This window comes from Rattus norvegicus, chromosome 7 (genome assembly GCF_036323735.1).
Source record: "Rattus norvegicus strain BN/NHsdMcwi chromosome 7, GRCr8, whole genome shotgun sequence".
NCBI lineage: Eukaryota > Metazoa > Chordata > Mammalia > Rodentia > Muridae > Rattus > Rattus norvegicus.
In genome coordinates this window covers 67,569,434-67,590,498 of record NC_086025.1, presented here as the reverse complement: position 1 = coordinate 67,590,498, position 21,065 = coordinate 67,569,434, and the positions used below count along the sequence as shown (strand labels likewise).

Here is a 21,065-nt window from a genome sequence, read left to right as displayed (position 1 = left end):
CACATATGAACTACAATTCCCATCGGACCCTGCGAATTCACCGGAGGCGGTCCCTGAACCAAAACTCTTTACCTAGGGCTGTTTGGTCAGTGACAAAAAGAGTGGATGTTGTTACTGCCGTTTCTTCTCTGGAGGATCTTCAAGAGGGAAGGATTAGCATGTCGTCAATAATCAGAAAAGTGATCAGCACTTCAAAAGCCCCGGCGGCCATTGGTGCCTACAGGTAATGTTTCTTACGGTAGCACTGATGGGCCAGGTGGATGCAGAGTTGGGAGTTTGGAGCTCCGGCTTCTAAGGGTCCGAGCAAAAGAGAGTGTCAGAACCACCCCCTTGGAATGCGTGAAGAAACTGAGTTCAGAAAGAGGACAGTGCGTCCAAATCCCTTAGGGAATGGGTGAGCCCTGGTGTGACCAGAAGCTTGCTCTCCTGGATCTGCCCCCATCTGGAGCTACCCAGCCCGGAAGGCGAGCTTGCCACACGCTCTTTCTCTCGTTAGAAGTGGTTAGCCTTTCGTCTTGGTGGCTTCTGGTTTTGGTTTTCGTAACAACTTTATTAAGACAGAATAAACAGCCCATAGAATTCTCATTCCCTTAGTGTGTTCAATTCGGTAGCGTTTACTGTGTCCAAAAGTTGTGCAGCCATCACCACTTTCACTCTCAAAACATTTACACCCACCCTGAAATAAGGTTTATGCCATTAGCTTTTATTCCACATGACCTCTTCCCCCAAGCTCCTTACAATCAACCATTTATTTACTCACCATCACTATAGGGTTTATCTGTTAAAGACGTTTGCTATGAAAAAGTAATACACTGTTTGGTCCTCTGTGACAGGCTTCTTTTACTAGCATGAAATTCGATCCAACCTTTTCTTAACTTACAAGATATGCTTGTCTCATTTGGACAACAATACTCAGCAAATACCTGTATGTCTATGCAAGTCGCTGGTTTCTACAACATGTAGGAATGCTATAACGCGTATGAATGGTTTATCCATGCTTATTTACCACTAATACCAGAGGCAGGTAACACCAAAGGTGATCTTCTGAGACTACCCTATATACTAGAGCTAGCCATATATGTACTGGACAAAAAAAACCTATCCTTTGGCATTTCTCTCCACTTACCAGAAGTGCTTTTAAAAAGACATGATACTTTCTTTTCACTTCCTTCTGTGGGAGCTATGAAGGATGGGGGTCTCCATTTGTAGCTCAGACTAACCTAGAACTTGCCATTCTCCTGTTTGAGCATTCTTAGTGCTGACATGAGGACCAGCGCACCTAGCTTAAAACCTTATTCCTCAAAATGCCTCAGCTTTAAAAATCACTGGATCGTATCTTATGCAACTCTCTCCTCCCTAATTTCTAAGTCTTCACTAAAATGTATCTAGAGCTACTTGAAAAAGTCGTCTCTGACATAGTGTCTCTTTGCTGTCAATCAAAACGGAAGATTTTCGGGAGTTGGGGATTTAGCTCAGTGGTAGAGCACTTGCCTAGCAAGCGCAAGAGCCTGGGTTCGGTCCCCAGCTCCGAAAAAAAAAAAAAAAACCACGGAAGATTTTCTACAGCTGCAACATTAGTACTGTGGAAGATGTGTAGTGCATGCCAAGTATTTAACTGACACAACAATGTGTAAGAAGGATCTGGCATGGTTATATATAGGCCTCCACCTATGTAAGAAAAAGAAAAGGAAGTATTAGTTTAGCAAATGTTACACGACCAGCACTAGGACAGCCAAACTCCAAGTTCTCTCTCCATTTTTCAAAAGGGCAAGCTCAAGGTCAACCTTTTCAAGGAAATACAGTCAGCCAGTGACATCTTGACTTGAATTCAAACCCTACTACCCTTAATATCAAGAGAAATAACAGTCCGATGTGGCGACGCAGTAATTATGATATAGGATCAGAAATGGAACTTAATGGAATGAGAGACCAAGTGAAAGGGAGAAAATCTGATTCTGATTTGTAGAAGAGAAATTTAAAAAGGTTTGGAGAAGCACCCTGTAAAAGATAGTCGGGTTAAACTCTTCAAAGTTAATTAGTTACAGACTGACATTCCTACCAGAGGAAATTGCTCAAGTGAGGGCACAGATGTAAAAGGATACAGGAATGTAGAGATTTGGGGAAGATAGTTTTTCAGTTGAACTATTTTCTGCCAAACTGGTGTACCTAATGTTTTATAACATTTTCTTTGAAAATGAAAATGACTTGCTTTCACTTAAATTAATTTTAAAGGAAAACTTTGTCAAAATACTCTAAATACAAAACGATATAATGGAAAATTTTTTTTAAAAAACTCAAATAATAAGTATTAGTAAGTTCCAAAATTCCATGGACCTATTGCAGTTGGCTCAGAACCTTGGGCCTGCTCTCTTTGTTAAAGTGTTGGGCAGAGACGAGAGAGATGGCTCAGCAGTTAAGAGCACTTTCTGCTCTTCTAGGGAACCAAGTTTGGTGTAAGTCCAGCTCCAGAGGACCCAGAGGACCTTCTGGCCTCCATGTACACAGGTGGTGTACATATACACGTGCACATAAATAGTCATAATAATCTCAATGTCTTTGTGGCCGGTGATGGATATAGCTCAGTGAAAGGCCACGCTGAACAGTGTGAGGGTCTGGGTGTTCACTACCACCACCCAGCTACAACTCCATTTTTCAGATGTGAGAGCTGACATATACTAAGTTGAATAATTTGCCAAGATCATCCCACTAAGAAGTGTAATACGGTTTGAAAGTGTAATGGACTCCAGGGCTCAATCTGAATAATTTCATTTGTTGTTCCCAGCTTAGAAGAATTGAAAGAAAACTAAAAAGTGACAATATGATTCCCTGTCTGTGGGCGACTTTCTGGAAAAAAACATTCAAAAGCTGGCATTAACGTTGGACTTTGTCTGGACAGGAAAGTCGGACTTTGGATCTAAATTCTTAGTTGACTTCTGTTTAATGGTGTGACCTTACACAGAGACTTTGTCTCCTAGTTTGCTTCTTTATCTTCTAAATGATAAACAGTAACACTAGTTCTTAACCTTAAATAAGGAAGAGATCGGGGCTGGGGATTTAGCTCAGTGGTAGAGCGCTTGCCTAGGAAGCACAAGGCCCTGGGTTCAGTCCCCAGCTCCGAAAAAAAGAACCAAAAAAAAAAAAAAAATAAGGAAGAGATCAGTCCAACAAATCCCTTTTAAGAAAGGAATTCTGATAGAAATTTGGAGCAGAGTAAAAGCAGGAGATATTATATAATTAAAAATTAATGCAAGGCAACAGTGGTACACACCTTTAATCCCAGCACTCAGGAAGCAGAGGTAGATGGATATCTGTGAGTTGAGGCTGAAAGACCCTCAGACAGAGGAAACTCTCGCTCTAGTCCTGAGGACACCCACCACCCCACAAACACACAGGACTCAGTCTTGATGTAAAAACAAGAGGTTTACTTGGGATACCAGTGCACTGGGGCTCCACACGGTCCTCACGCAGGAGGGATGTAAAGAGCCTCGAACAACAGAAATGTAAGCTTAAATAGTCATTTAAGATCACACAGTTTTGGGGTTGGGGATTTAGCTCAGTGGTAGAGCGTTTGCCTAGCAAGCGCAAGGCCCTGGGTTAGGTCCTCAGCTCCGAAAAAAAGAAAAGGAAAAAAAAAAAAAAGATTACACACACAGTTTCATTAGCTCAGCTATTTCAGTGCCAAGGATAACTAGGCAGATGTTTCTCGTCGTGGAGTTCCTGGGACAAGGCTGTAACCATATCAACGCAGCCATTTCAGTACCAAGGACGTCTGACTTGATATATGTTTTCCCATCCTGGGTTTCCCAGGACAAGGACCAAGGATATCTGACTTGGCAGATGTTTCTCTCCTGGAGTTCCCAGGACCAGGCTATAGCTATGTCAGTACCAAGGACATCTAACTTGATATTGGTTTTCTCATCCTGGGGCACAATCTATAGTGGTCAGTCAGCTTCCCAGAGATGTTTCCTGCCTTGTAATTGCCCTGCAGTAAATATGATCTATACCATCTGTTCTTATGGTCGGGCAGCTTCCTAGAGAGTGGGTGCTTTCTGTACTCTCTGGTCTATTGTCTAACTGTCTAGGGGCTAAGCAAGGGCCAGCTTAAAAGATTCTCATTCTTAAGAAATGGCTGCACTAATCGAAAGGGAATCTTTCAAGGGCAGTCTGGTCTTCAGAGTGAGTTCTAGGACAGTGAGGACTGTTACACAGAAAAGCTGTGTCTTGAAAAACAAAAAACAAAACAAAACCAAAAAGTAGTAATTGTTTTGGTTCCTTGGCCCTAATCCTGCTCTTTAAATTATTAGTGATAGCTGCACCAGAATAACTTCTTTACTTCAGAACAAAAGACATCTGTAGCAAAAGAGATACTGTCCAGAAGCCTGGTAACCAAAGTGTGTGTTCAAAGAGGTATCTCTTGAGCTTGTTAAAAAGTGAGCTCCTCTCCCGTGAAAGCGAGGCATTGGTTAACTGTTAACAGCTCTTCGTAGAATTAGTCCCTCATCCTGTTTAGAACTGTCCTGCATGGAGACCAGAGTCTGATCCCTACCAAGCACCTATATAAACAGTATGTGGCAGCCCTCCTGTGATAACAGTATATGAGAGGCAGAGACAGAAACTCCCCAGAGCAAGCTGTCTAGATAGACGAGTCAAACAAGTTCTGGGTTCAGGTGAGAGACCCTGCCTCAATATAATGTATGAGGTAGAGAGGGATTGAAGAAGGCACCTGATGTCCACTTCTGGCCTCCGTATGCACAGATGCTTTGGGAACCATTAAGAAATAAAGTCTTTAGTGTAGGAAGTTTGTGATGAGTACAGTTTTTGAAATTCTAGCTTCTCGAGAGAGAATGCTAATGTGCTGGGCATTTTAGTCCTTGGCATTGGGATGAATGGGGTGTTGTTACTGATTAACCAAGCACAGCTCAGCACATTTTAGGATACTGCGGACAGCCCTGGAGGTATTGCAACACCAGTTCTACTGAAGGGCTTTCTGTTTTATTAGCACTGCCATAATGTGGCACAGATCATGACTTGAAACTTAATTGGAATGTTTCTGAAAGTTTTACCTCCTCTGAGTTTTGGGCATGGTTTGCTTTCACTTAGGTGTTTTCTCTGTGCAGATTTTTTTTTTCCCTCCAGACAATCTCACTGTGGTCCTAGACAGCCCAGAATTCACTCCACATCCCAGGTTGGCACCACACTCAAGAGCCTCCTGAGTACTTTTGTGTATGGGTACCCAGAGGTCAGAAGAAGGGTGCCTCAGGAAGCCTCCTGGGGTTTATAGGTTTGCAGCATTATGCCCAGTGTATTTCTGGACAGGAAGTAGAATAAAAGGCTTTTAAAGTTCCTGGAGCCTGCGTGGGTAAAACGGTTCTGCAGGTAAAAGCATCAGTGTCTCAAAACCCTGTGTCCTGAGTTTGGTACCTACATGGTAGAAAGAGAGAGACTCGACTCCTACAATTTGTCCTCTGACCTCCATGTGTCCACCACAGTGAACAAGAGCACACACTCATGTACACACACACACACACACACACACACACACAAAATACAATGCTGAAGAGATGACTCAGCAGTTCAGAATACTTCCTCTCTTGCACAGAACCCAAGTGTGGTTCCCTGTACACACATCAGGTGGTTCACAACCATCTGTAATTCCAGTATAGGGCACCCTTCTTCTGACCTCTGGGTACCCACACACAAAATGTGTCATACACTCAAGAAAACATACATACATAAATAAAAATAAAGTCTATATGTAAGATTTATTCATTTTATTAATTTATGCATAAGGTTTTGCTTGCATGCATATATATGTGTGTGTGTGTGTGTGTGTGTGTGTGTGTGTGTATGTATATACACACACACTATATACCAGAGGAGGTGAGAAGGGAGTGCCATCCCCTAGGTCTGAAGCTACGCACAGTTGTGAACCACCATGTTGATGCCTGGGATTGAGTCTGGGTCCTCTGCAGGAGCAGTAAGTGCTCTTAACAACTGAACCAACTCCCCAGCCCCAAAATAATTTTTAAAAAAATTATGAAACAATTTCTTGAACCTACAACTGAAGCAGTAGGATTCTTAGGCCAGGAAGTATCAAGTAGTCAATTGGTTTTTTTGTAACTAAACCTCTTTAAATCCTTGCAAATTTAATTTTTAAACGCAAATAGTCTCGGCTCCAATAAGTACTGCTGAAAATCAATGGATCTTTTTACTATCATAAAGGTTTGGATTATTGATAATATATTTGAACATCTTTCAGATGTTGTGAGAATTGAAGGTATTTTGTAATGGGCCTAGTGCAGTTGGCCTAATTCTACAAGGAGGAGTTAATAGTGTTAAGCAATAGTTCTGTTCAACCTGAGGAAAGCTCACACCGTAACAAGCTCAGTAGTTATCTGTTTAAAGATAAGGGTAAAAGAAAGCCAGAGGAGAGCCCTGTGCATTCTGAGTTGTCAGAGTCAACCTCTAGCACTTGCTGTGTAAGGGTTGGGTGGGCACCAGGATAAGGTGATAAGGGGACAGGAAGGTATTTTCCTTTGAACCTGAAAGACCAGCATGGTGGGAGGTAAGAAAGGTTTCGACCAAGGGGGAGGGCTCTCTACCAGATGCTGCCAGGATTGGTGGTGCTGAGCGCTTAGAAAGCAGATGATCGGCAGCAGACACAGCATGCCTACTGTGTGCAGAGAATCACTTAAGCCCTACACAGCTACAAAAATGTGGTAGCCCTACCCTCAAAAGCTTACAGTCTACTCCGGATCAGAATAGGACTCGCCACAACATTCCTTAAACCAATCATACTGGCGTACACCTTTAGTCCCAGCACACAGGAGACAGAGGCAGAAGGTCTCTGCAAGTTCAAGGGCAGGCTTGTCTACATTCCAGAACTGCCAGAGCTACATAGTGAGACCCTGTCTCAAGAAAACAAACAAACAGAAAGTTCCTTAACCCCCAGGTGGTAGCATATGATTATATTGTCAACACTTGGGAGGTGGAGGTAAGAGGATCCGAAGTTCAAATCCAGCTGTGGCTACATGGTAAGGCCTGACTACGGGAGATGCCATCTTTTTTAAATAAAAATAAGGAAAAAAAATAGAAACCTTTTTTTAAATGTGTGTGTATACACTGTCACTGTCATTCTACACACAGAAGAGGGCATCGGATCCCATTACAGATGGTTGTGAGCCACCATGTGGGTGCTGAGAATTGAACTCAGGACCTCAGGAAGAACAGCCAGTGCTCTTAACCTCTAAGCCATCTCTCCAGCCCAGAAACTTAAAACTCTTATTTTCTAAGTGTTGTGGTGGCACATACTGTATATCCAGCACTCAGGAGGCAAAGGCAAGAGGTTCACCATAAATTTAAGCTAACCTAGACTACACAACAAGTTTCAAGCCAGCCAGGGCTACATGATAAAAAGCCTTGTCTCAAAAGCAAAGGCAAACTCCACTCCCCAAAAGGTACTGTTTTGAGCCAGCACTGGGGAGGCAGAGGCAGGAGGATATCTTGTGAATTCCAGGACAGCCAGGGCTACACAGAGAGACCCTGTCTCAAAAAAGAAAAAGAAAAAGTGCCGTTTTAAGGAGAGAGGCAGACAGAGAGGCAGGGAGGTCAGGGGTTGGGTTCAGTGGTGACTGAAGTGTACCTGTATAATTCAGTATGCTGTCTCTGTTAAAAGAAGTAGTGAGGCATGGAAGCTCAGTTAGCACCGTGTAGCACTGTTAGCACACGCTCTCAGAAATGAGTCTACAGGTGTGCCACAAGCAGTGACTAACTTACTCTTCCACTGGGCAACCTTGTTAAGGGTTCTATCAGTTTTTTGTTTCATTGTTTTATTGAAATATAAGCGACATTAAAATCACTCATCTCAAGAGTAAAGTTCTGTGAGTTTTCCACCAGTCTACAGAGTCATGTTTATACAAACACAATTTTTTGTTGTTTTTGTTTGTTTTGTTTGTTTTCAAGACAGGGTTTCTTTCTATGTAGCTCTGGCTGTCCTGGAACTTACTCTGTACGACCTGGCTAGCCTTGAACTCATTGAGATTCGCCTGCCTCTGTCTCCTAAGAGCTGGGATTAAAGATTTTCACTGTCATCTCCCAGCTTCAAATTCTTTACCATTTTCGTGGTACTCAGTCCCCAGTTTTATTGGCGTTCAGTCCCCAGCCCTGGCCCCAGGCAACTCTCTCACTGCTCTTACTTTGTCTTTGCTGGAATTGTCAGCCAAGGTGTAGTCATCTGTTGGACCTAGCAGAGGTTCGTTTTGTATATTGGAATATAGTCTCCAAACATTCATGTAAAGCTTTGGGATGTTTTAATTCTCACTTACATATTTGCCTAAGGGATGGAATAATACTGGATCTTAGGGTTTTACTGCTGTGAAGAGACCATGTGAAGAGTTGCCGTGACCAAGGCAACTCTTATAAGGACAACATTCAATTGGGGCTGGCTTACAGGTTCAGAGTTCTGTCCATTATCATCAAGGCGGGAGCATGGCAGTATCCAGGCAGGCATGGTGCAGGAAGAGCTGAGAGTTCTACATCTTCATCTGAATGCGGATAGAAGACTTCATTTCCAGGAAGCTAGGAAGAGGGTCTCAAAGCCCAAGCCCACACAGTAGCACACCTATTGCAGCAAGGCCACACCTCCTAATAACAGTGCCACTCCTAATATTAGTGCTAAGCATACACAAACCATCACACTGGGTAATGTGTTGAGTGTGTGTTGAAATGTTAAGAAACAGCCCTACTGTTTCCTAGAGTGTGTCCTATGAACCACAGAGCGCAATCACTCTGTATTTCTGACTGTGCCTTTTGCTCACTGGTGTGATATGTTACTTGCAATGCAGTGCTATGATGCCAGTGGCATGGTACCATTTTGATTTGCCTATCTCTAATGACTAATAAGGTATAGCACCTTTCCTGTGCTCCTTACTTGTTTATATGTAGCTAACAAAATCAACTGCCTGTATTTTATTAGGTCATGTATCTTAATATATTTAGTTACTAGTTCTTCACGGATTCTGGGTGCAAGTCCTTTGTTAGATATATGTTGTAAATATTCTCTCCCAACCTGTGACTGTTTCACATTCTTAAAGATGTCTTATCAATAAACAGAATTTTAGTTTATTAAAAGTCAGATTTATTAGTTTTTATTTTACAATTTATACTTTTTGTACCTTATTAAATTACTATTTTAGCATTGGCTTTTATGTTATCTATTATATATATATGTGTGTGTATATATATATATGTATGTATGTATGTATATTGGCTTTTGTTTATTTCAGCCAAGCTGTGCTAGTGGACAGGACCATTTACGTTTCTGGACAGATAGGCATGGATCCTTCCAGTGGACAACTTGTGCCAGGAGGGGTAGCAGAAGAAGCTAAACAAGTAAGTCATCCTCCACATGAGAGGTTCCAGTTCCCACGCCTTCGTAATACTGGGCAGTGCAGACAGTCTATGACCCTGAGTAGCGATCAACGGATAAATGTGTTTTCAGCTACTCACTACTAGATTTAAGACTTTTAAAAAAGCTTCTTTTAGATGTGTTTATTTTATGAGTATAAATATTTTACCTGCATGCATGCATGTTTAGCACATGTATGCCTTTTTGGATTCCCTGGAACTGGGGTTACACATGGGTGCTGGGAATTCAACTGCGTCCTCTGCAAGAGCAGCAAGCGCTCTTAACCAGGGGCCATCATTGCAGCCCTTTTAAGATGGCTTAACAACAGAGAAAACCACCTTATCACCTGGTTAGCAAAATCAAATGCTGGTGTGTCCTGATGAATTGTTTTCAGGGCCATTGACCTCCCTGCTCTCCCCAGAGTATGCATATATGTAACTCATTACTGATGATTTGAGTATTTGAGGTTTTATTTTGGATCGGGGTTAGGGGTTTTAATTTCTGAGACAGGGTCTCATGTAGCCTAGGCGACTTTGAACTCACTACGCAGTTATAGGTGATCTTGGGCCCCCATCCTCTTGCCTTAACCTCCCAAGTCTAGCACCATATCCATCCCAGTAGTCCTACGAAATAAGAAGGCCTTCCACTACAGTTCAGAGAGATGCAGTCCACTAACAAAAAGCCAGTGCATAGTTGGCTTGTGTGGAAACATCAGTTAAAGCAATTATACAGCATCATCCTTGACCTTTCGTGACTTGATCCACAGGCTCTTAAAAACCTGGGTGAGATTCTGAAGGCTGCAGGCTGTGACTTCACTAATGGTGAGCAACTGGGCCTTTCTTCCCCGTTCATGGGTGGGGTTTGCTGTCTGTTTGTGTTGTTTGCAGCACTCACGATCCAAGCTTCATGCTTACCAGGCAAGCATTCCACTGTTGAGCCCCACCCCCAACACTGTTAATGTGTGTTTGTTATGGCCTGGGTCTTTGTAGAAGACATATACTATCCAATAATCTGGGTATGCATGTCTTTGTTGCTAAGGGTTATGGGGTGGTGTGTTTTTATTATGTATACAGTATTCTGCCTGCACATATTCCCGCACACCAGGAGAGGGCACCAAATCTCGTTATAGGTGGTTGTGAGCCACCATGTGGTTGCTGGGAATTGAATTCAGAACCTCGAGAAGAGGAGCCAGTGCTCTTTACCTAAGCCATCTCCAGCCCTAAGGATTGTGTTTTTAATGGTCTAAAACACAATGCCATTTCATTTCTTTAGTCTTGTTTTCATCGAGATACTCATAAAAAAATTATACACTGGAATTTTGTTTTTTGTTTTGTTTGTTTTGGGGGGTTATTGCTTTGTTTTGTTTTGGGGGTTTTTTTGTTTGTTTTTTTGTTTTTGTTTTTTGAAATAGTGTTTCTCTGAGTAGCTTTGGCTGTCCTGGAACTCACTCTAAAGACCAGGCTGGCCTCTAACTCATACAGATCTACCTGCCTCTGCCTCCTGAGTGCTGAAATTAAAGGCATGTTTTGAGTCTGATGAAATGGCTAACACTAATGAAGAAAAAAATTATACATATGTAACTGTCTTCTAGTGGTGAAGACAACTGTTTTACTGGCTGACATAAATGACTTTGGCACTGTCAATGAGATCTACAAAACATGTAAGTGATTTGACTTTATTCCCACTTTTTTTTTAAGATTTTATTTATTTTATGTATGTGAGTACACTGTGGCTGTCTTCAGAGACACCAGAAGAGGGCATTGGATCCCATTACAGATGGTTGTGAGCCACCATGTGGTTGCTGGGATTTGAACTCAGGACCTCTGGAAAAGCAGTCGGTGCTCTTAACTGTTGAGCCATCTCTCCAGCCCCCTCCCCACCCCACCCCCACTTACTTTTAAAGGGGAATAAATCTGCTGATATAAATGTATCATTGTCGGGGCTGGGGATTTAGCTCAGTGGTAGAGCGCTTGAAGCGCAAGGCCCTGGGTTCGGTCCCCAGCTCCAAAAAAAAGAACCAAAAAAAAAAAAAAAAAAGTATCATTGTCAAGTAAAAGTAATAGAGATGTATGTTAAAATGATATTTTTTCCTGACACAATCCATCATCTGGTTGGAAAGACACAGTAGTAATATGCCCTCATAAAAAAGATCTATATTTCTATCTCAGTTCTTAAAAATATAATATATATTCATTTTCCTAAAACTTAACTTTATTATTTGCTTCTTTGGCTTTTTAAGCCTCCCCTAAATCTTTTTAGACATACAGACTTACTGCCATTGCTATGATGTGGTCTAGCTACCATCTTGTGGCTCTCTCAGAATCACTGGGAACTTACTTAACGTTTGCACTCTAGTTTTTAGTATGTAAAGTGAGGACAGGATTCTGCCACCACAAGGGGTTGTTGGAATGATTACATTAAGTATCCTGTACACCACTTAGAACAGATGCTGGCAGGGTGTAAGCTCGGAGCAAATGCTGTCATTGCTGCGGCAGAGAACGTGAGTCCTTGTCTCCTGGTGGGTTGAAATGGAGGTGTGGTATGGGGAAAACTTCATCGTTATTCTCTGCAGAAGAAAAGACTAGAGAAGGTTAAAGTTCACAGGAATGTCCTCGCTGAAGATAAGGAGCCATTCCCTGTTCATAGAAATCACTTTAAAGACCAAACCCATGCTCATCATTATAAGACAAAGATGAGTTTCATTGTTTTAGAAAATACTAAAGATCATAAAGTCATGTGGCAGAATATCTTGTCAGACAATCTAAATGTAAGTTTTTCTGTCATTTGTGTGTGGGAGTGGGCCAGGCCATGAGGCAGTTCCCAGAGTCTTGCTTCTCCTCCTGAGTAAGGGACCATGTCTGGAGATTAACCTGACACTGTTCCACATTCAGATTTCCAGGGTAACCTTCCTGCCAGGGCTGCTTACCAAGTCGCCGCTTTACCCAAAGTAAGTATGATGCCAGTGCATACAGGGTATGTGTCCTGTCTCTTTGAAAGGAAACTTAAAATTAGTACAGTTCCTGTTCCTCAGAAATACAGAGTCTAAAAGTCAATACCCTGATCACCGTTGTGATCTGGAGAAAGCTAAGAAATCGTACAAAGCAGCGCATAGGTATGACCTGATTTGTTGGACACAATCCGACGACTTAAGTTATAAGAAACACCTTAAGAGCAGTTGTGTTGTGATGTTACTTAGGGGAGGAAATTTGTGATGGGGCTTTAGTTCCTTGGAGGAGTGTGGATTTCTGGGCCCCACTGTGTGACTCCCTGCAGTGTGACTTCTTCCCTAGTGTCTGCCTTTCAGTAAGGACTTCTGAAAATAGAGCACAGTATAGAATTACATGGAGATTTCTGGAGAGCCTCTGTCCTCACTGACATTACCAGCAAGGTGTGAAACTAACGCTCTGGCCAGCTCTACTGTATTTTAGAGTATTGGCCAGAGAATTTGGATAGTGTTGCCATTTATCTTAATAAAAACAAATTCACCTGGCTCTCACATAATGAAGAATCTAGACCATTCACTAGAACGATGCTCTCCATCCTGATTCCGGGGTTCCCTCACTGGGGTCTCTTTTCCTATGCCTCCTGCCCACACTACACCTGCAGGGTATAACTGTGCCACCTAGGAACGTCATACGTTCTCGCTTTAGCTTGTTGTTCCCCGGAAGGGTCATTGTCAAACTGAAGGTATTAGGTGTATTAGAAAGAGCTTTAAACTTGGAACCAGAAGACATAGGTTCGATTATCCACTGCTAGTCTTTGTGACATAGGACGACTTTTTCAGCCTTTCTGAGGTCAGTGCCTTGTTTTACAACCAGGGCTGCTGTGGGAATCAAGGGAACTAATATATGAATGTGCCTAGCATGGTAGCCTGACCTATTGTAAGGCCTTAGTGAATTCTCTCCCATCCTTGCTTTCTGTGAGGAGATTAATGGTAAAAATACATGTTGCTATGCATTATTGAACCTTGATCTGCATTAAAGGATTGAGACTGGGGCTTTTGTTCTCCTTCCAGGGAAGTCGAATTGAAATCGAAGCCATCGCTGTCCAGGGGCCTTTCACCACAGCAGGACTGTAAGGAGCCATGCTGATGCTGACTCTGGAGTCTTTACAATGTCTCTCACACTTTAAATTTTACAAATGATTCTGGGAAGTGCACACATGACCGTGTGAAGTGATCGTGGAAATGATCATACATGTGGAGATTTGACATTAATTGGGGATTATTCAGTACAGTGGCTAGTGCTGTAATTTCACTTATGTGGCTGGGTGTGAGAGAAAGGCACATAGCTGCTAACATGCAGAGCAGAATCAAAGACGAAACAGTAAAGAGCACACCTAATTAAATCATATCAATTTGCTTGTGTGGAATACTTAGTTCTCATGTTAGATATCAGAAACTAAATTAAAATATTCAAACTTTAATAGTACCAGGAGAAAAAAGTGGACCAAAATCTTATAAGATAATACTGCCTTAATGGAATAAAAAACAGATGTGTAACTTTCCCTCTGTTTGTACTTTTGTTCTCTTATTTATTTAAACAGTTTAATTATATATTAAAACTACTACCAAGTAAAGGGTGAGTAGAAATTATGAAATTAGGGGCTGGAGAGATGGCTCAGAGGTTAAGAGCACTGACTGCTCTTCCAGAGGTCCTGAGTTCAAAACCACATAGTGGCTGACAACCATCTGTAATAGGATCTTATGCCCTCTTCTGGCATGGAGGTGTACACAAAGATAGAACACTTATATGTAAAATAAATAAAATCTTAAAAAGAAAAATCTCCAGCTATTTTATTGCTTAAAGTTTATTTCTGGCTTTCTAGCTTTTTCAGTTGTAATCAGATTGCATGTTTATTCTTGAAAGCCTTATGTTTTGTATATGAGTACTTTTCCTACATGTCTGTTTTGTACACATATGTGCAATGCCTGCTGAGGCCATAAGAGGGCATCAGATCCTTGACTGGAGATAGAAGACTGAGCCCCTATGTAAGTGCTAGGAATTGAACCCAAGTCCTCTGGAAAACATTTTTATCTGTTGACCATCTCTCCATCTCCACTTTAAGGTCTTTGTTTGGTTGGATTTTGAGATATGGATGCTATGGTGGTTTGAATATTCTTGGCCCAAGGAGTGGCACTATTAGGTGGTATGGCCTTGTTGGAGGAAATGTGTCGCTGTGGGCATGGGTTTTAAGACCTTCCTAACTGCCTGGAAGGCAGTTTTCTCCCAGCTGCCTTCAGAACAAAATGTAGACCTTTCAGCTCCTCCAGCACCATGCCTGCTGGGACACTGCCATGCTCCTGCCTTGATGGTAATGGACTGAACCTCTGAACCTGTAAGCCAGCCTCACTGAGAAAAGTTGTCCTCATTGGAGTTGCCTTAGTCATGGTGTCTGTCACAGCAGTGAAACCCTGACTGATACCCCTGCTGTGTTATCTAGCCTGGGCTTCCTCCCAGGCTCAAACAGTCCTCTTGCCTCAGCCACTGAGATAGTCAAATGATAGCTGTGCTGAGCCCTAAAGCTTGTCAACATTTTCCAACTGCATTAATAATTTCTCATGGTAGAGTAAATCCTAGCACAGAATAACATAAATTAGAAAGGAACTTGGTGGGTCCCATTCCGTCCCACTTACCTCCCCCAAGAGTGGGCACTGCCAGTGCTTTCTGTGAGACTCCAGATGGCCTTTTACACACTCGATTATCTACCTTTATTTTGTCAATTTATATAACTAAACAGTCACCATATACATTATACTACAACTTACTTCTATATACAGGTATAGATTTTAAAACTATAGTCAATTTTTAAAACTACATTTTAAAAACTTTTTGTTTATAAATTTCTTTTATTGGATATTTTTTATTTACATTTTAAATGTTATCCCCTTTTCCGGTTTCCTCTCCAGAAACCCGCTATCCCATCCCCTCTCCCCCTGCTTCTATGAGGGTGCTCCCTCACCCACATACCCACTCCCTCCCACCTTCCCTCCCTGACATTCCCCTACACTGGGGCATGTAGCCTTAAGAGGACCAAGGGCCTCTCCTCCCATTGATGCCCCACAAGACCATCCTCTGCTACAGATGTGGATGGAGCCATAGGTCCATTCCTGTATTCTCTTGGGATGGTGGTTTCCTCCCTGGGAGCTCTGGGGGATGGGGGTGAAGGAAGTATGTGTCTGGTTGGTTGGTATTGTTATTCTTATGGGGATGCAAACCCCTTCAGCTACTTCAGTCCTTTCTCTAACTCCTCCAATGGGGACCCTGTTCTCAGTTCAGTGATTGCCAGAGAGTGTCAACGTCTAGTCCGTTGGGGGCCCTGGGTACAGTCACATACCACCAGGACACAGGGGATGCAGAGCAAAGCCAGAAGCAACTGCACGAAGTTGCAAGTTTTATTAGTCCTTATATAGATATGAATATGCATTACTACAGTTTCCATTTTGGCAAGATACCATAAGGTCATTATTCCCATGATACCAGGAACAACTGAGTCAAGACTAAACAAATACGACTAAACAAAGGTTTCTTCTCAAAATATTCACATAACAAATCACTCCTCTTCTTATTATCAAAATATACTCGTCATTACCAAAAGAGCATGAGAACTGCTTCCACAGAAACAGGACACAGCAGAAAATAGTTTAAGGCCAAGTGAGAAAAACATTTTCTTCTCAAGGGGAGCATTCCAGCCCCTACTTGCACCTGTCACCAGTCCTTTCTTGACCCTGCCTGGGAGCTGCTTCTCTATGTCTTCCACATGTGAGCGTCTGCCTCTGTATTTGTCAGGCTCTAGTAGAGCCTCTTAGGAGACAGCTATATCAGGCACAAGTCAGCATGCACTTCTTAGCATCCTCAATACTGTCTGGGTTTGGTGTCTGTATATGGGATGGATCTCCCAGGTAGGGCAGTCTCTGAATGGCCTTTCCTTCAGTCTCTGCTCCACATTTTGTCTCCATATTTCTTCCTGTGAGTATTTTTGTTCTCCTTTCTAAGAAGGACTGAAGTATCCGTACTTTGGTTGTCCTTCTTGAGCTTCATGTGGTCTGTGAATTGCATCTTGGGTATTCCAAGTTTTGGGCCTAATATCCACTTATCAGTGAGTGCATACCATGTGTGTTCTTTTGTGATTGGGTTTGCCTCACTCAAGATGATATTTTCTAGTTCCATTCATTTGCCTAAGAATTTCATGAAGTCATTGTTTTTGATAGCTGAGTAGTATTTCATTGTGTAGATGTACCACATTTTCTGTATCCATTCCTCTGTTGAAGGGCATCTGGGTTCTTTCCAGCTTCTGGCTATTATGAATAAGGCCGCTATGGACATAGTGGAGCATGTGTCTTTGTTATATGTTGGAGCATCTTTTGGGTGTATGCCCAGGAGTGGTATAACTGGGTCCTCAGGTAGTTCTACATCCAATTTTTTGAGGAACCACCAGACTGATTTCCAGAGTGGTTGTACCAGCTTGCAGTCCCACCAACAATGGAGGAGTGTTCCTCTTCTCCACATCGTCACCAGAATCTGCTGTCACCTGACTTTTTGATCTTAGCCATTCTGTCTGGTGTGAGTTGGAATCTCAGAGTTGTTTTGATTTGCATTTCCCTGATGACTAAGGATGTTGAACATTTCTTTAGATGTTTCTTGGCCATTCAATATTCCTCAGTTGAGAATTCTTTGTTTAGCTCTGTACTCCATTTTTTAATAGGGTTATTTGGTTCTCTGTAGTCTAACTTAAGTTCTTTGTATATATTGGATATTAGTCCTCTATCTGATGTAGGATTGATTTTCCCAATATGTTGGTTGCCATTTTGTCCTATTGACAGTGTCCTTTGCCTTACAGAAACTTTGCGATTTTATGAGGTCCCATTTGTTGGTTTTTGATCTTAGAGCATAAGTAAGTCATTGGTGTTCTGTTCAGGAAATTTTCCCCTGTGCCCATGTGTTCAAGGCTCTTCCCCACTTTCTCTTCTATTAGTTTCAGTGATTTGGTTTTATGTGGAGGTCTTTGATCCACTTGGACTTGAGCTTTGTACAAGGAGATAAGAATGGATCAATGCATTCTTCTACATGCTGACCTCCAGTTGAACCAGCACCATTTGTTGAAAATGCTATCTTTTTTCCATTGGCTTGTTTTAGCTCCTTTGTCAAAGATCAAGTGACCATAGATGTGTGAGTTCATTTCTGGGTCTTCAATTCTATTCCACTGAACTGCATGCCTGTCTCTGTACCAATACCATAAAGTTGTTATCACTAGTGCTCTGTATTACATCTGGAGGTTAAGGGTGATGATTCCCCCAGAAGTTCTTTTATTGTCGAGAATATTTTTCACTACCCTGGGTATTTTGCTTTTCCAAATGAATTTGCAAATTGCTCTTTATAATTCTATGAAGAATTGAGTTGCAATTATGATGGGGATTACATTGAATCAATTGGTTGCTTTTGACAAGATGGCCATTTTTACTATATTAATCCTGCCAATCCATGAGCATAGGAGATCTTTCCATCTTCTGAGATCTTCCTCAATTTCTTTCTTCAGAGACTTGAAGTTCTTGTCATACAGATCTTTCACTTGCTTAGTTAGAGTCACACCAAGGTATTTTATATTATTTGTTACTATTGTGAAGGGTATCGTTTCCTTAGTTTCTTTCTCAGCCTGTTTATCCTTTAAGTAGAGTAAGGCTAATGATTTATTTAGGTTAATTTTGTATCCAGCCATTTTGCTGAAGTTGTTTATCAGGTTTAGGGGTTCTCTGGTGGAATTTTTGGGGTCAAATATATATTTGCAAATAGTGATATTTTGACTTCTTCTTTTCCATTTGTATCCTTTTGACCTCTTTTTGTTGTCTGATTGCTCTGGCTAGGACTTCAAGTACTACTTGAATAAGTAGGGAGAGCGTGGGCAGCCTTGTCTAGTCCCTGATTTTACAAACTTTTAAAGTTTTAAAACCACAGTAGACTGTTCTTTTGTGTGGATAGATTTCAGGTGATTAACTGCTTGTACAAACCAGTGTTTTCAAAGGTAGTGTTTTACATCAGTGCTGCTGTGGTCTTTGTTGGGTGACTTTTTGCAGAAGATGTGGACAGATGTCTCTGTATCCCAGATAGGACACCAGCAACATGCCAAAGAAATGATTCAACCCAAGTCTACCTTAGTGAACCTATGAGTGTATTGGGGTTACCTCTAGGAGTATGAGTAACCAAAGAGCCCACCCTACCATGGGCAACGAATCATGCAAAGCTAATCTCCGGGGCTCAGTACACACCTTGCAGGCAGCATAACTGGGCAGAGACTCCTCTGCCTCACAATCCTTACTGCTTCTATAAGCTTGGGGGTGGGGCTTGTGAGGACTTCCTAAGGGCTTCCTAAGAGCCCTCAGTCTCTTTTATGCTCTGTCCAGCAAGGCACTGGTAATGGACAAATGGGGCATCGAGGGAGTAAAGAAAGGACGTGGGGACACACAGGACACACAGAAAACTGTGATTGGTTTGGGCTAGAGAAAGCCCAACATTCTGGGAGTTGAGCATGTTTATTACATACATACATACATACATACATACATACATACATACATGCATACATACAGTCGAACAGAGAGGTGGTATTACTGCAGTCAGCTGAATGAGGTGAGGTTATTATTATGTATATAGAAGCAAGGAGGCAGGGTTTACGGTGTTAGCTGCATTAGGAGGCATCTACCTGACCTCAGTAGAAGCAGTCTCTAGTGAGGAAGAGTCTTTAGGCCATCAGTATGGGAGTGGGGCTGAGATCTCTGTTGAACATTTTCTGCCCACACTGTGGTTGGGTCTCAAACCCAGGACAAACAGCTAAGATACCTATTTAAAATAGTCCTCTTTGATATTTTAAATAGGCACATCAGCACCAGATGAATGAAAATAGAAAAGGAAGAACAGGACTGATCAGAGGTGTGGTGGAGGACCCCTGTCTCCCCCTTCCCCTCCTCCTCCCCCTCCTCCTCTACCTCCCCCTCCCCTTATGATATGAGGGAGAGTAAAGGCAGAGAGAGCTAGGAGAGTCCAGAGAATGTGACCCTTAGTGGGGCCATGTGAGGTGAGTGAGCAGAGGAGAGAGAAGACCAGGGGAGAGGAAAGAGTACATGAAAAGGGAGCCCAGTAACCAAAATGGCTGGACTGTACAGGGAAAGGCAGCTGGGGAAAGGGCAGCATAGCCTCTGGGCTGGAGAAGTTTAGGGCAGGAGATGGGACATGCCAGTCATACCCTGTAATGGATAGGGACTGAGAAATGCTGGGAGAACCTCACAGCCAGGTCTACTTTGATAGGTTAAATAGGTACCTTAGTAGTTTGTCCTGGATTTGAGACCTAACAACTGCTCAAACTTGGTCTTCCAAGGAAGGTTTTGCTATCCCTCTGAGCCTGAATCCATGTGGAACCTTGATACAGCACAAGACAGGGGCCAGGGTGTGGAATGTGCTAGTTGGAATTAGAATGGCCCGAATAGCTCATGTTTGAAAGCTTAGTCATGAGGGAGTGGCGTTACTTGGGAGGGATTAGGAGGTGTGGCCTTGTTGGAGGAAGTGTGTCACTAGGGGTGAGCTTTGAGGTTTCAAAAGCCTTAACAGGCCCAGTGCTCTCCCTACTTCTTGCCTGTCTGGAATGTAGAACCCTCAGCTCCTCCTCCAGCTCCATGTCTGTGTGCCTGCCACCAGGATGCTAATGTACTAGACCTTAGAAACTGTAAGCCAGCCGTCTCTTCACAGATATAGAACACTGACTAAAACAGTATCCTTATGGACTTCACAAAGAGCTTTGATGAGGCCAAGTCTGATCTATCCTTAGCTGACTTTGTTCCTCAAGGAAATTTACATATGCTTTGTTGTGCATGTGGATGGAGTTAATTATCACCAGTAGCTTCACCGATATGCCTAAAATAAACGACTTGGGGTCATACTCCCATTGAGCCAAACTGCCTTCTTGTCCTCCATTGGCATGAAGGTCACAGAGACACCCTCTCAACTCCCTACACTTAGGTCATGACTTCCAAACCAAACTCTGGATGAAAGGACTGGAAATACAGTGAGACGTGGCACCCATGGGAACTGAGCTGTGTCTGACTGGGTCAGGACTTTGTGTCTCCCCTCCAGACAGAGAAGCACTGCAATTTGTTAAATGTAAAAAAGAATGGCAGTGTCGGCCTCTGGCCCACGGTTAAAGTATCCAGGCACGTCTCCAGAATGAGCGCTCAGCACTGGGGACAGGAAATAGACGGTCAAGATGATCAGTGGCTACGTAGGCGAGGTCCAGACACCAACCTAGGTGCCACGAGACCCTGCCTTAAACAAATAAATAAAAGGTAAACATACTAGCGGTGCCCAAATACAGCTCACCCATGTTCCTTTACTATTATCATGTTCTTTTTATTGTTATTTTTGAAACAGGGTCTTGCTGCGTAGCCCTGGCTGGCCTGGAACTCACTCTGTAGACCAGACTAGCCTCCAACACACAGAGATCTACTTGCCCCGACCTTCCATATGCTGGGATTAAAGTCAGCACCACCACACCTGACCGATTGTCATATTCTTTACCTCAGAGTAGACAGAATCTGACATTCTTCTGAAGAGAATAACAGATCACAACAAGAAGCCTGTGTCTGTGTACCACAGTTCAAACAAATACACCAGAG

General features: G+C 42.5%; 1 protein-coding gene across 2 annotated transcripts; it reads left to right on the top strand.

Annotated features, from left to right (window-relative positions):
* The first annotated feature begins 5 nt into the window (after window positions 1-5).
* Window positions 6-13,913, top strand: Rida (reactive intermediate imine deaminase A homolog). Of its 2 annotated transcripts, NM_031714.2 has the most exons (6): window positions 88-223; window positions 9,285-9,390; window positions 10,173-10,227; window positions 10,998-11,066; window positions 12,298-12,353; window positions 13,422-13,913. In NM_031714.2, exons 1-6 carry the CDS (start codon window positions 159-161, stop codon window positions 13,482-13,484), a joined length of 414 nt encoding a protein of 137 aa, NP_113902.2. In that variant the 5' UTR covers window positions 88-158; the 3' UTR covers window positions 13,485-13,913. The 2 variants fall into 2 exon arrangements, with proteins under 2 accessions (XP_063120287.1, NP_113902.2); XM_063264217.1 differs by having other exon boundaries at window positions 6-223; window positions 12,298-13,912.
* Window positions 13,914-21,065: the final 7,152 nt, after the last annotated feature.

Bases quoted from the DNA above. Each gene is read 5' to 3' on its own strand.
- Rida (XM_063264217.1), top strand. From the start codon at position 6: ATGAACTACAATTCCCATCGGACCCTGCGAATTCACCGGAGGCGGTCC. The intron at 10,228-10,997 runs GTGAGCAACTGG...ACTGTCTTCTAG, and splicing joins AGGCTGTGACTTCACTAATG to TGGTGAAGACAACTGTTTTA. The intron at 11,067-12,297 runs GTAAGTGATTTG...TTCCACATTCAG, and splicing joins CAATGAGATCTACAAAACAT to ATTTCCAGGGTAACCTTCCT.